The sequence below is a fragment of the Lipomyces arxii genome (assembly GCF_038497795.1).
Source record: "Lipomyces arxii strain Phaff 12-163 unplaced genomic scaffold V1512scaffold_2, whole genome shotgun sequence".
NCBI classification, from domain to species: Eukaryota; Fungi; Ascomycota; class Lipomycetes; order Lipomycetales; family Lipomycetaceae; genus Lipomyces; species Lipomyces arxii.
This window is the reverse complement of record NW_027117701.1, coordinates 896193-908215: the sequence shown is the minus strand read 5'-3', so window position 1 is coordinate 908215 and position 12023 is coordinate 896193. Positions and strand designations below refer to the sequence as shown.

Genomic DNA, 12023 nt, shown 5'->3' with positions numbered 1-12023 from the left:
GGGACTGTTCATACTGTATGAAGCCAAATTAGGCAGTATAATGTGCCAATAGGCGTGGTATGAGCTCATATTGTTGTAAATGCGCTTGCGGTTAGTATTTTGGCGCTTAGTTTAAACAATCAAAGTATAATTACCAGTTTCTTGTAATAAAAAACATTATTTTTTAAACAAAATAAGCATTATCAGTCAAGTTGTCCAGTATGTACTATGATCATTGGCGTAGCACCGTACAGTTCTATGTACTACGTTTAGAGTTAAGGCTTACGTTTGACAAGAGATTTAAAGTTTAAAGTTAAATTTCTCCCCACAATTCAGCGCGGATTTGCACCCGACATCCCCGGACACTCCACCATTGGTAACGTGTTCCCACTCACACCTTTCCCCGGATCTTGCTTTCTTTACCTTTCACGAACCCCCGCAAGTACACATGATTCAAACACGCGCGAGCGCGCTTCGGAGGCGGTTAAACAGTAGCGTACGATGAGCACAACTAGAATTCGGTCTCTATAAAAACATCAACCGTAGTTCGGCATGTTTTTTTTTCTTTCTATTCTTCAATTGATTAATTAAAAAATGAATGTGACTGAAGAAAAGGACGTGCTTGAAAACGTCGCCGACGGTCTGACTGTCAAAGATGTTATGCCAAAACGTGAAAAATTATGGTTTTTCTATCCAGGACTATTGAAGCTGAATATCTTTCTACTGATTGGTATTCTATGCCAGGTTGTTTCTGGATATGATGGTAGTATGATGAACGGTATTCAGGCTTTAGAGTCATGGCAGAACTACTTTGATCATCCTGCTGGAGGAAGATTGGGAACAATGGTCAACGGTAACACAATCGGCACGCTTATTACTGTTCCATTCGTTACCTTTATGTGCGACTACTTAGGTCGACGACTTTCAATTATTATTGGTTGTTGTGTTATCATCATTGGTGCCACTCTTCAAGGTGCCGCTCAAAACTTTTCAATGTTCATGGGTAGCCGAATTCTTTTGGGTATTGGTGGTTGTATCGCAAGTGCTGCGGCAGGGCCGTATGTTACAGAATGCGCATATCCGACACACAGGGCTCAAGCAACCGCTATGATGTTGGCTAGTTGGCCGCTAGGATCCTTCGTGGCTGCTCTTGTTACATGGGCTGCTTACTATTCAAACTTGCAGACCAGCACTTGGAGTTGGCGTGTGCCTTCTATCCTACAAGGGTTCTTTCCACTGATTCAGCTGGCTCTGGCCCTTATTGCGCCCGAGTCTCCACGTTGGCTTATTGCAAAGGGAAAGGTAGAAAAGGCACGCAACTTTTTTGTTAAATACCACGCGGAGGGCGAGCCTGATCAACTGATTGTCAAGATGCAGATGGCTGAGATTATGGCTACTATAGAGGAAGAGAAGACGCAACACATGTCCAACGTGATAAAGTGGATCAAGTCGCCAGGTTTGAGACATCGTTTGTTCATTTGTTTCTTCGTTCCGGCTATGCTTCAGTTAGAAGGCAATGCTTTGATTTCTTACTATTTGCACATTATTCTGAACAACATTGGTATCACAGACTCCCTTACTCAGCTGAAATTTAACATTGGTCTTACTGTTTGGGCATTGGTGGCCAGTGTGGTTATTGCGTCGGTTGTTGACAGATTCAATCGACGGACAGTGTTTATGTCTGGTTTGTCTTCAATGTGTTTCTGCTACGTTATCTGGACGATTTTGTCGGCCATCAATCAGCAACGTAACTTTGAAGACAAAGGATTGGCAGCTGGTGTGGTCACGATGATCTATCTTTACAACGGTTGCAATGTCATTTGTGCCGTCATTGGAACACCTTATGTTATGGAGATTTGTCCCTACTTTATGCGTGCTACCGGATCAATGATTTACCAGCTTTCCGGTAATGTTGTCGGTCTGTTTAATAATTACGTCAACCCAATTGCCATGGAGGCCATCACGTGGAAGTATTACATTGTCTGGTGCTGCAATCTTGTGTTCCTCATGGTCATTGTCTATTTCTTCTTCCCAGAAACTCGGGGTCATGACTTGGAGGACGTCGCTGAGGTGTTTGGATCAGATGTTGTTGGCGGACGAGCTGCAGTGAGGAAACAGATGATGGACGGCGAGAAGCATTTTGACAACAATATGCATCTCGAGACCGCAGCTGCTGTAGAACAGACTCCTACTGATGCCCTTACAGAGAAGGCGTAGAAGCGACCTCTATGACATTTATTTTTTGTATTTTTATATTTTTATATGAATCTAATTGCAATTTGATTAACTCAACCAATTGTTCATTAATTTTGATCTTTTCATATCGCAAGCCATCAAAATGGCCGCGGCGGGTGTCGTCACCGGTTGGAAAACTATAAGCTTTTTTATGCGGCTCACCCATCTTGAGGAAGGTTTATAAAGTCTCACACCGGTCCGTTCCGATAATTACTTTAAAAGTTTTAAATTTGAACTGCTTAGAAAGTAATAAAAATGGTTGAAACTATTGGCTGGAACATCTCACAATGGCTTGCAGCTCAACGTGCTAGTTCTTCTGAGGAGGGTTTGGCTCGTATTGTTGCTCAAGTCGCAACTTTCAAGCCTGATGATGTTGCCTTCATCAGCATTGCTACTCCTGAATTCCTGAAGGCTCAATGGGACCAACTACAGGCTATCCCCAATGCTAAGGTTCGTTCTTATATTATTTGGGGTAATTGTGCTAAGTCCTTAGGATCTGCCATTGTATGGTGTTCCATTTGCTCCAAAAGATAACATTGACGTTGTCGGAATGCCTACCACTGTTGCCTGCCCTGCATTCAAGTACGAGCCTACCAAAGACGCAACTATCATTCAAATTTTAAAAGCAGCTGGCGCCATTCCAATCTGCAAGACCAACCTCGACCAATTCGCAACCGGTCTCGTCGGCACCCGATCGCCGTATGGCGCTGTACCATCTGCATTCAATTCTGAATACTGTTCCGGTGGCTCATCTTCCGGCTCTTCGAACTCGGTCGGCCGCGGCCTTGCACCTTTCTCGCTCGGAACCGATACCGCTGGCTCTGGTCGTGTGCCGGCCATGCACAACAACTTGATTGGTTTGAAACCCAGTCGTGGCGCTTTCAGTGCGACCGGCGTTGTTCCCGCATGCCGTGAACTCGACTGTGTTTCAGTCTTTGCGCAGACCTTGCCTGACGCCAAGTTGATCTTTGACATCTGCGCAAAGTACGACGCGGTCGACTCATATTCCTGCCGTCTGCCAGAAACCATGCTACCTACGTTTGGACCCAAGCCCAAGCTTGCAATCCCCGACACGGTCAAGTGGTTTGTCGACACCGAAAATGCACCTTTGTGGGCTGCCGAGCTCGAGAAATTCAAGACTGCTGGTGTCGAACTCGTGCCGTCGGATTTCTCTCCAATGTATAAGCTCGGCTCGTGCCTTTACGAGGGTCCATGGGTTGCCGAGCGTTACACCGTTGTCCGCAAGTTGATTGAGTCTGATCCTGACGCCATGGACCCTTCCGTCCGCACAATCATCCAGCAGGCCAGCAAGTTCTCTGCTGCAGACCAGTTTGACTGGGAACACTACCGCCGCGACCTCGTCCGCGAGATTGAGACAAAGTTTGCAGAGTTCGATGGGTTTCTTGTTCCGACCGCGCCGCTTTCGCCAAAAATCAAAGACGTCCAGGCTGACCCCATCAAGCTCAACGCGCTCCAAGGCACATATACCAACTTTGTCAATTTTGCTGACCTTGCGGCCCTTGCCATCCCGGCTGGCTTCAGAGAAGACGGCATGCCATTTGGTGTCACCATTGTCGGCCGCAAACACACAGATTATGCGTTGTTAGACATCGCACAAAAGATCCTGACACCAGAGTCCCGGTTGCTGGGAAACACTGGCATCATGTCCGTTTCTAACGTTTCAGATGTTGTATTTTAATGAGAGTTAATTTTGTATATACCAGAGAAACTATAAGACTATTCTTGTGTTTTATGGTTGGCTCTGCCTGCTTAGACTCAAGTATAACGATGTGTTTATTAGCATCAAAGTTAATAATATAATAAGAGCAAATGAGTTTGAAATAAATCAATTAAAACTTAAGAAAGACTCCAAAACTGAACATTAAATCACTTCCTAACCCCTGAAGCACAGGACAATTTAATTTTCGTTTAAATTGCAAAATGAATTTTTGGCTGGTCGGGTTTACCCACCAAAATAGTGGGGTGACCGACAGTCAGTAAAACTCTTGCACGGCCCGACTTTCGAGCAGCGCGCTGGGGAAGGGCGATGACGGAAGCTGTGGATGTTGTAGTAGTGGCTGGAATAGCTAAAACAGTGTCTGCTTTTGAACTTAAATGCGACATTGTAAAAGTATCTAGATCTGTGTTGTTTATATAACTAATTAAAACGTATATATTTACAATAGATACGCAATGGATATCGGTTCGCAGTATAGTAAGTAGTAATGAAGTAAAGTAAAGATAAAAAGAAAAAAAGGCAAAAAGCCACAATGTCAAGAAATATACCCTATAATCGCTAATGATGCTCCTAAGCATTATAATTGGGAATTTCGTCCAAATTAGGCAGCTGCACCTTGACAGTCTTGTAAAGCTTTATTTACCCTAATCCGCAATCTATTTTTAGCAGTCTACGTCAAATACATGAAGTACAGTCCCCGTAATTTCAGAGACGAGAGATGTTAAATAGTTATTATGACAACGAACATGTTGGTTTGACAAATTAAATAATTTTGCTAAACTTTATTTACGCTGTCTTGATTAGAAATTTAAGATTCACGACAAAGTCGGAAAAGTCTGAATAAATCATAATGTCTCTGAGACCCGATCCAAACTTTTGCCAGTTATTTGACCATTTAGTATCAAATATTTAAAGCAAGCAAACATATACTGAGAGAAAAAACCTTGTTAGCATCATAAGTTAGTAGTTAGTAAGATCAGGCAGGATGGAAATAGGTTTATACTACGTCGCGCCGCTTTTTCTTCCTTCCTCCTATTATGATGTACTAAACAAAATGGTAAAATGTCCCCAATTCCTTTCAATACTTCCAAAACTACGTCAGCAGGAAATACGCACATTCATCTCCCGTTGACAATCGACTATGGTGTATTAGAAGTTCTTGTACCCAGCTATATCATGCGGTACAGATCTGTTTCACAGTTAGCCGACTTGTCGACCACAGTCGAGAGCTGTGATACAGACGCTAATTTGACACGCATTGAAGATTTCGGGCAAGATCATCAATCATGCGAGGAAAACCAAAGCCTTAACGACTGGCTGCATTTCAAAATAGATCACTTTCAACGAAAGTGCCGTGTCACGGCTGCCGTCAGTGAAAATATCCAGCAACTATCGTCTAGACCTGTTGCGGTGAAAACATCATTGTGGCAGCATGTTCTTAATGTAAGACCCATGCCAACTGTCTCCGCTGAATTGATGCCGACTTTTACTGCTCCGACAAACAAGATTACTACCGAGACCAAAACAAAAATCAAGACTGATCTTCTCCGTCGGCAGTCTGACAAGAAATCCAACGAGCATGTCCATTTTGCACCCGTTCCTCCTTCGCTACTTCATATTGCAGAGATTGCTGAGCCTATTCAAATAGCCTTTCTTGTCCGTGTTCGTAAACCTGCTCCACCGTTTATCTCGAAGCAGCCTAAGTCTGCCGTTGACCAAAATGCTACTGATTTTGTTATTGTGTCTCATTTTTTTGCCGCAACACTCATTGCTGTGGTCGGTGCTATACTACGTTTTGCCGTCTCTATCATTGTTCATGTTTCAGCAGCCTCTAACGCCGTTGCTTCCAGTCTCCAACATTTAGTTGCAACTTGTGAATGGTATGAGAAAACTGTTTACAAATGGTACGAAGAGAAACTCAATTCTCAAAGTTGCACAAAGTCCGGTTTTCAACGCCAAAGTAGCTTGGTTTCCACCAAGACACCAAGGCACCATTATGCTACCGCTACTCATGGGACCAGCCGTGTTAATTCAAATCAAAAAAGCAATATCTCTGGCCGTTGCTGGTATCCTCTTTATCGATTCAAAGAATCATGTCGAGCAATGGTCAATTATTTGATAGCACAGTCTATTGGGCGCGCTACTAACCTAGGTGCAATTTTCAAACAAATTTTAGCGTCAATTAAAGCTTATACAACTATTCCTAAACCCGTGATAGATACTCTGATTGATTCTTTCAAAGAAGATTTTGTCAGTCATACTGCCCATATGAGTGCATCTTTCAGACAGGTTTGGACGTTGGCGATAATCGCAGCTATCAAGACCATTTGCAAATCTTTAGGTTCAACTTGTAAAGATGCATTTTATGCAGCATTTGGCACAGCAGAGGCTCGATTTGGTTGTGCATGAATATAATGACGTGCTGGCTCGTTCCACGGTGACGAGAACCGACCTGGAAAGAGCCGTCGGAATGCAAAATCGATAGTCAAATTTGAATTGGTAAAGTGCAAGTCAGTTCTAATGTATAGAAATGGCGATCATTATTAAGCTTCTCTCGTTAAAGGAAGCCAGCAGTCGAGAATCAATTTAAGCTTTTTGTTCTTGTCGCCGAATTTGGAAGAACATCGACATATCCAGATGACAGCGTTCCTGAAACAGATGCTTATTTTGACTGTTGAAGTGCTGTCATTAACTATGGTGCTAGCTATAAATTTAATAGGAACACATACGCATGTGAGCTTATACACATGAAGACGCGTATCCACAGAATCAAGAAACACACATAAGGATTGGAAGACATAGGCACAAGAACGCTACGTCTTTGAGATCAGACCAAAACCCAAAATGTCTTAGACATAAGTGCCGTTGAATTGAAATCATTGTGTAAATGCTGCTGACAAATATCAAATTACTACTGTATATATTTGCGTACGCGTTCTGGTTGCGAGCGTACGGATTTCAGGGGTAGCTGCATAAGTGATTGCTTTTGCAAATTGTGCTAATGCGTCCCTTTCAAAAGTCGAGTCTCCATTATTTAATAGAGTTCTAGACAGCAGTTTACTCCGGAATAAGTGTCTTTTACACTAAATACAAACTTGTGAATAAAAAGTAAAAGCTTTTATGTACTGACAGTTCCAATCCAAGAAGTTGCACATCCTGAACCCAAAAATATAACTCTATCACCGGATCTTAACTCAGACGTATCCAATACAGCATTAGCATAATTGAAATTTACATCACCAGCAGCCCTGTCAACTAAATTACCACAATTACCGTGTTCACCCCATCCCCAGGCATATACGGTACCTTTTCGGTCTAAGCCTATAGTATGCTCACTCCCACAGCTCATAATTGAAAATTCGGGAACATTTGCTGGCACATGCTGACAGTGTGAATTGTTTCCCCATGATATAATTTTGCCGCTATCGTCTCTGATATGCAATGTGCTCCATCCACATTGAAAGTCGCTCCATGAAGGTACAGAGTCCGGCATACTTTTCACAAATCCAAGCACATCCTTCCCAGAATACAGCACAAGAACTTTTCCATTTAAATCAATGACTGCAGTGAACTCTCTGCCACAGCAAATCGTGACTGGAACGTAATCGTCGCTAATTGATATTTTGACCGGTGTCCACATACTTTTTGCTGCACTGTTCTCAGCACCGAGTTGACCTTTGCGACAGTATCCCCATCCCCAAAGTTCACCATTATCGAGCAGTACCACAACATGTGCTAATCCAGCGGCAATCTGTTTAATGCTTGTTCCGGCAGGTGGAAAGTTCTCGATCGTAGCTAAAGTCGTCGTCTTAACTCCTTGACCGAGACCAAGTTCACCCCGTAAACCTTCTCCAGACACGTATACCCTACTATCACTCATCACTATGACCGAAAACTGCCATCCTGCAGCAACTAAATTTACAGCTGATGGAAGCTGTACTTCGCGGAAAGTTGTCACATTGCTACTCGGTTGAAAAAAACACTCTCCAAAAGTATTTTGTCCACATGCGTACAATTTCCCAGACACTAAAAGTAAGGTATGATTGCCATTAGAGCGCAAACTGATGTTTTGATTGTTCTGGTCGAGCTCAAAACTCACTGGAATTAAAGTCGGTACAGAGACGTCATCTGGAATGGGAAGCGAAAGCTGACATCGCCCATTAGAACCAAATGAGTATAAAGACAGTTTTGCGTTACCGATCAAGCCCATTTGCAAATTCGTTCATTCTTGTGCTGTATTGTGAGAAAAGGCTTATAGCATTCAAAGTTGCTTGCCAATGATAAAGTTTAGCTTCATGTTGAAACCTTAAAACTTTAGAAAGATCCCATTCAATCACGGCAATTGTATCGCGTTTATTTGATTGTTGAAGCTATTGTTAACGAATAATCACATATATTTTGTTGTATATCTGAGAGAATGGTTTATACAGATGACGACCTGTATAGACAGGGTTCGCAATACCGACTTTGGTCGTTTCAGCGTGAAGAGTTGGACAACATTCGACATCGAATCAATTTGAAAGCAATCGCGAAACTACGGAAAGAGCTGGCTGAGCAGGATGTAGATTCTGGAGTTGAGTTTTTGAATGCTGAAGAGGAGTATGATCTAGTTACCTATTATTGTGGTAAAGCGCAGGATCTGGCTGGAGTATACAAATTGCCATCTCATATTAAAGTATGTTGTTAAATCGTATGACATATTCATTTGCTTACAGTATTAGGCAACTGCAATTGCATATATAAAACGGTTTTATTTGAAATATAGTGTCATGGACTATCATCCTAAGAACATCATGTATGCTGCTTACTGGTCATATGCTAACGGGAACTAACGAAGATAGGTATACTTGTTTATTCCTTGCGACGAAGGCAGAAAATCACTTCATATCTATTGACAAGTTTGCAGAGCCATTACCAAAAGTCACTCCCGAATCGATTCTTGAGCTTGAGTTCACAGTCGCCCAAGCTTTATCTTTTACTCTTTTAATTCATCATGCATTTAATGCCATTCATGGCTACTTTCTTGACATTCAAACACTGTTTTCAGATCGTATAGATCAGATTGGATCTGCTCATGACTCGGCCAGGAAACTCGTTAACGACAGTTTGTTTTCAGATGCTGTGCTTCTGTTCACCCCTCCGCAGATTGCGCTTGCTGCGTTGTCAATGGCTAACGATGATTTAATAAACGATTATCTGCGAGTGAAGTTCTCAAACCAAAGCATTTTATTTGAAAAACTATCACAAACTATCAACAAAATCAAGCCATACATTGATGACGGTGCAGAGAAGTTGAAATTACCGAAAGAACGAGTGATGCAAATCGACAAAAAACTTTACTTTTGTCGAAATCCAGACAAGTTGAAGAAGCGAAAGGCGAACGGCATTGAATCGAATCAACAGGATAAGAAGATGAAGCTAGAGTCGAGCCCAGATACAGACGTGAATATGTCATGAGTATCATTATCAAGAATTCATATTAAGAGGCGTTTGGGTTTTGTTTTGTGCAATAGTTAAGTACTCAGTTGTAATTTAATAGTTGAGTACTCAGTTGTCGTTTAATAGTATGCAGTTTGATATTGCAGAGTTAGTATCATTGAACGTAGACAGTTCAACTGCCGGTTAGTAGTAAATCGATACCAGACCCTTATCCGTGTGCTTTTATCACGTGCCATTTAAACTTTATTTATTGTTTACGTGTATCTCTCTAAATTGCAATACGCATAGCTCAACTAGAGTATAGTACGTGAGGCATCTTTGAACCAGTGCCGAGTGGACTAAGCATAGAGTCTTTTGTCAATAAGTAATTGGTAAGCTATATATTGAATATTACACAATGTTTTTGATTCTGACATAACTAGAGTTGCCCATCATGAACAGATCACCAAGGCGGAGTATATTAATGCCGAGCGGGGCTAGTTCACCGTCGCCATATATGCATCGGAAAATTTCACCGGCATTATCAGTTTCGTCGAGTATTTCGTCTTCCCGCGATCGAGATGATGCCTCGTCCACAACTTCAGACTTGACCGGAATCAAAGATCAACGAGCTCCAACTAGTATCACAGTGTCAATCAGGTTAAAGCCAGTAGTGTCCAACTCACAGACAACGACTTCATCTTGGTCTGCAACATCGACTAGCATTGCATCGCCTGACGTTGGCTCGTTTTCATTTGATCACGTATTTAGTCCAGCAGTGACATCAAAAGACGTGTATTGTGCAGCCGCAAAGCGTATAGTGTCTTCAGTTTTAGACGGGTATCACGCAACTATATTTGCATACGGAATGACTGGTACTGGAAAGACGTTTTCTATGCAAGGCACACCCCAATCACCTGGAATCATTCCTCTAGCAATTGCAGACATATTCTCACAGCTATCATTTGCTACTACGTCAATTTCAATATCTTATCTTGAGATATACAACGAACGTGTCAAGGATCTACTGAATCCCTCTGTGCCATCGGAAGAGTTGAAGTTACATGATACGCCATCTGGGCTCGTTCGTGTTAGAAATCTGCGCTGTGTGCGAACTGCAACAGAGCGGGAACTTCGCGATTTAATTGCACAGGGAGACAGTGCAAGAAAGACAGAAGGAACTGAGTACAATCAAGTCTCATCACGGTCGCATGCAGTTTTGCAAATATACCTAGAGCGTGTGGACCCCTTGACTGCAGCAACGTCTACCAGCGTTTTGAGTCTATGCGATCTTGCAGGTTCTGAACGTGCAGCAACCGATTCCGAACGAAGAAAAGAAGGTGCTTACATTAACCGGTCTTTGCTAGCGTTAGGAACAATTATTGCTCGCCTTTCTGCCTTATCGACAGAGAAAGCTGGAGGTGAATCGCGCGATCATATTCCATACCGCGACAGTAAACTGACTAGACTGTTGCAACATTCACTATCTGGAGGTGCATTAGTTTTTGTGCTGTGCACGGTGGACACGCATAGCACGTCAAAGCATGGTGTTACGGAAACAGTGAACACGCTGAGATTTGCAGCTCGAGCAAAAAATGTTGCTGTTACGCCTGTACGAGCGATGACTGCTTCTGTAACGACGTCGGCTGCGGCAAATGCGATCATTGAGTCTTTAAGACTTGATATCGAGCGCGAACGTGCAGAGACCGAAGTGCTTAAAGTTGAGTTGGCAGATGCACGGCGAGAGGCTTACGAAGCTCGTCTAAGAGATAAAGAGAAGCATGACGGAGAAATGCGAGAACTGGAAATTCAGAGGGATGCATTAAAAGATAAAGTCAGCCATCTGACAAGACTTATTCTTGGGGGCGGTGGTGTTGGACTCACTGGTCCGCCGATGACAAGTGACAAGCGAGTTGTCAGCGCTGGCGTGTTGAGCAATGAGCCTACAGAGAATCTTGAATTCTACAGATCAAAAATCAAAGAACTAGAAAAGAAATTATCTATGACTTCAGTTTCCGTTAAGAACGCTACGTCACCTTCTGCTTTACCGATGGACATCATGATGAGTCAAAAGCTCAAAGACGCAGAATCAGAAATTAAAGAGTTAAAGGAGTATCTTTCAGACAAGGATCGCATGATTTCTGTTTTGAAGCGGGCTACAGCACTACCTACTGCTGCGCCCACAAGCGTACAGCCGTCACCTGCTCCTCGACCTTATATGCGACAGTCCAGTTTTTCTATATCAAAAGAGCACGACAAAGACGAAGATTACTGTCCGCTTAGATCTTTAGACACCTCGGAACTAAACATAGACAGCACCGGGATTGACCTGTATCCAGACGAGTCTTTGGTTGTGCCCAAGCTTCGGCGGCCCCTCAAATAATTTGTACCATAGAAGTATAATTGTAATACTAATTAATAAATTATGTACTTATTTTACTTGTTTGAGGTTGATACGGTGCACGTAAAGTTTGTGTAAGTATCAGAATATATTGCGAGCGAAATTAAGTCTCATTGTGTTCAGATGAGGCGCAGCGGGCTGACCGTGAGCACGCCACAGCTATATAAAGTAGTTTTTAATAGTCTTTTTTGTAGGCCTGAGATAGAGTTGGCGTGCCTAGACTATGCTCATCAATACGATAATTGGGTGTTT

General features: G+C 42.6%; 6 protein-coding genes across 6 annotated transcripts; 5 read left to right on the top strand and 1 right to left on the bottom strand.

The window, feature by feature from the left end:
• The first annotated feature begins 344 nt into the window (after positions 1-344).
• V1512DRAFT_258425 (general substrate transporter) lies at positions 345-2268 on the top strand. The gene is given in 2 exon segments (XM_066915441.1): positions 345-2222; positions 2233-2268. 1 exon segment carries the CDS (start codon positions 574-576, stop codon positions 2194-2196), a length of 1623 nt encoding a protein of 540 aa, XP_066773744.1. The 5' UTR covers positions 345-573; the 3' UTR covers positions 2197-2222; positions 2233-2268.
• A 146-nt stretch (positions 2269-2414) lies between these two features.
• V1512DRAFT_234206 (amidase signature domain-containing protein) lies at positions 2415-4055 on the top strand. The gene is made up of 2 exons (XM_066914052.1): positions 2415-2664; positions 2708-4055. Exons 1-2 carry the CDS (start codon positions 2470-2472, stop codon positions 3911-3913), a joined length of 1401 nt encoding a protein of 466 aa, XP_066773743.1. The 5' UTR covers positions 2415-2469; the 3' UTR covers positions 3914-4055.
• A 959-nt stretch (positions 4056-5014) lies between these two features.
• V1512DRAFT_245832 (uncharacterized protein) lies at positions 5015-6361 on the top strand (the record flags this gene model as incomplete). Its single annotated transcript, XM_066914397.1, has 1 exon — positions 5015-6361. The coding sequence occupies one exon, from the start codon at positions 5015-5017 to the stop codon at positions 6359-6361; it is 1347 nt and encodes a 448-aa protein (XP_066773742.1).
• A 647-nt stretch (positions 6362-7008) lies between these two features.
• V1512DRAFT_258419 (regulator of chromosome condensation 1/beta-lactamase-inhibitor protein II) lies at positions 7009-8355 on the bottom strand. Its single transcript, XM_066915440.1, has one exon. The coding sequence runs from the start codon at positions 8160-8162 to the stop codon at positions 7071-7073; it is 1092 nt and encodes a 363-aa protein (XP_066773741.1). The 5' UTR covers positions 8163-8355; the 3' UTR covers positions 7009-7070.
• V1512DRAFT_70318 (cyclin-like protein) lies at positions 8250-9554 on the top strand. The gene is made up of 3 exons (XM_066918483.1): positions 8250-8627; positions 8674-8747; positions 8794-9554. The coding sequence occupies exons 1-3, from the start codon at positions 8370-8372 to the stop codon at positions 9407-9409; spliced, it is 948 nt and encodes a 315-aa protein (XP_066773740.1). The 5' UTR covers positions 8250-8369; the 3' UTR covers positions 9410-9554.
• Positions 9555-9672: 118 nt separating this feature from the next.
• On the top strand, positions 9673-11813 carry V1512DRAFT_220752 (kinesin-like protein KIP2). The gene is made up of 2 exons (XM_066913697.1): positions 9673-9762; positions 9814-11813. Exon 2 carries the CDS (start codon positions 9825-9827, stop codon positions 11751-11753), a length of 1929 nt encoding a protein of 642 aa, XP_066773739.1. The 5' UTR covers positions 9673-9762; positions 9814-9824; the 3' UTR covers positions 11754-11813.
• The last annotated feature ends 210 nt before the right edge of the window (positions 11814-12023 follow it).

What these genes read in the sequence shown, in the direction of transcription:
- V1512DRAFT_220752 (XM_066913697.1), top strand. Translation starts at nt 9,825, where the DNA reads ATGAACAGATCACCAAGGCGGAGTATATTAATGCCGAGCGGGGCTAGT.
- V1512DRAFT_258419 (XM_066915440.1), bottom strand. Translation starts at nt 8,162, where the DNA reads ATGGGCTTGATCGGTAACGCAAAACTGTCTTTATACTCATTTGGTTCT.
- V1512DRAFT_70318 (XM_066918483.1), top strand. Translation starts at nt 8,370, where the DNA reads ATGGTTTATACAGATGACGACCTGTATAGACAGGGTTCGCAATACCGA. An exon ending in AATTGCCATCTCATATTAAA is followed by an intron (nt 8,628 to 8,673) that starts GTATGTTGTTAA and finishes TTACAGTATTAG; the next exon opens with GCAACTGCAATTGCATATAT. An exon ending in TATCATCCTAAGAACATCAT is followed by an intron (nt 8,748 to 8,793) that starts GTATGCTGCTTA and finishes TAACGAAGATAG; the next exon opens with GTATACTTGTTTATTCCTTG.
- V1512DRAFT_234206 (XM_066914052.1), top strand. Translation starts at nt 2,470, where the DNA reads ATGGTTGAAACTATTGGCTGGAACATCTCACAATGGCTTGCAGCTCAA. An exon ending in AGGCTATCCCCAATGCTAAG is followed by an intron (nt 2,665 to 2,707) that starts GTTCGTTCTTAT and finishes CTAAGTCCTTAG; the next exon opens with GATCTGCCATTGTATGGTGT.
- V1512DRAFT_258425 (XM_066915441.1), top strand. Translation starts at nt 574, where the DNA reads ATGAATGTGACTGAAGAAAAGGACGTGCTTGAAAACGTCGCCGACGGT.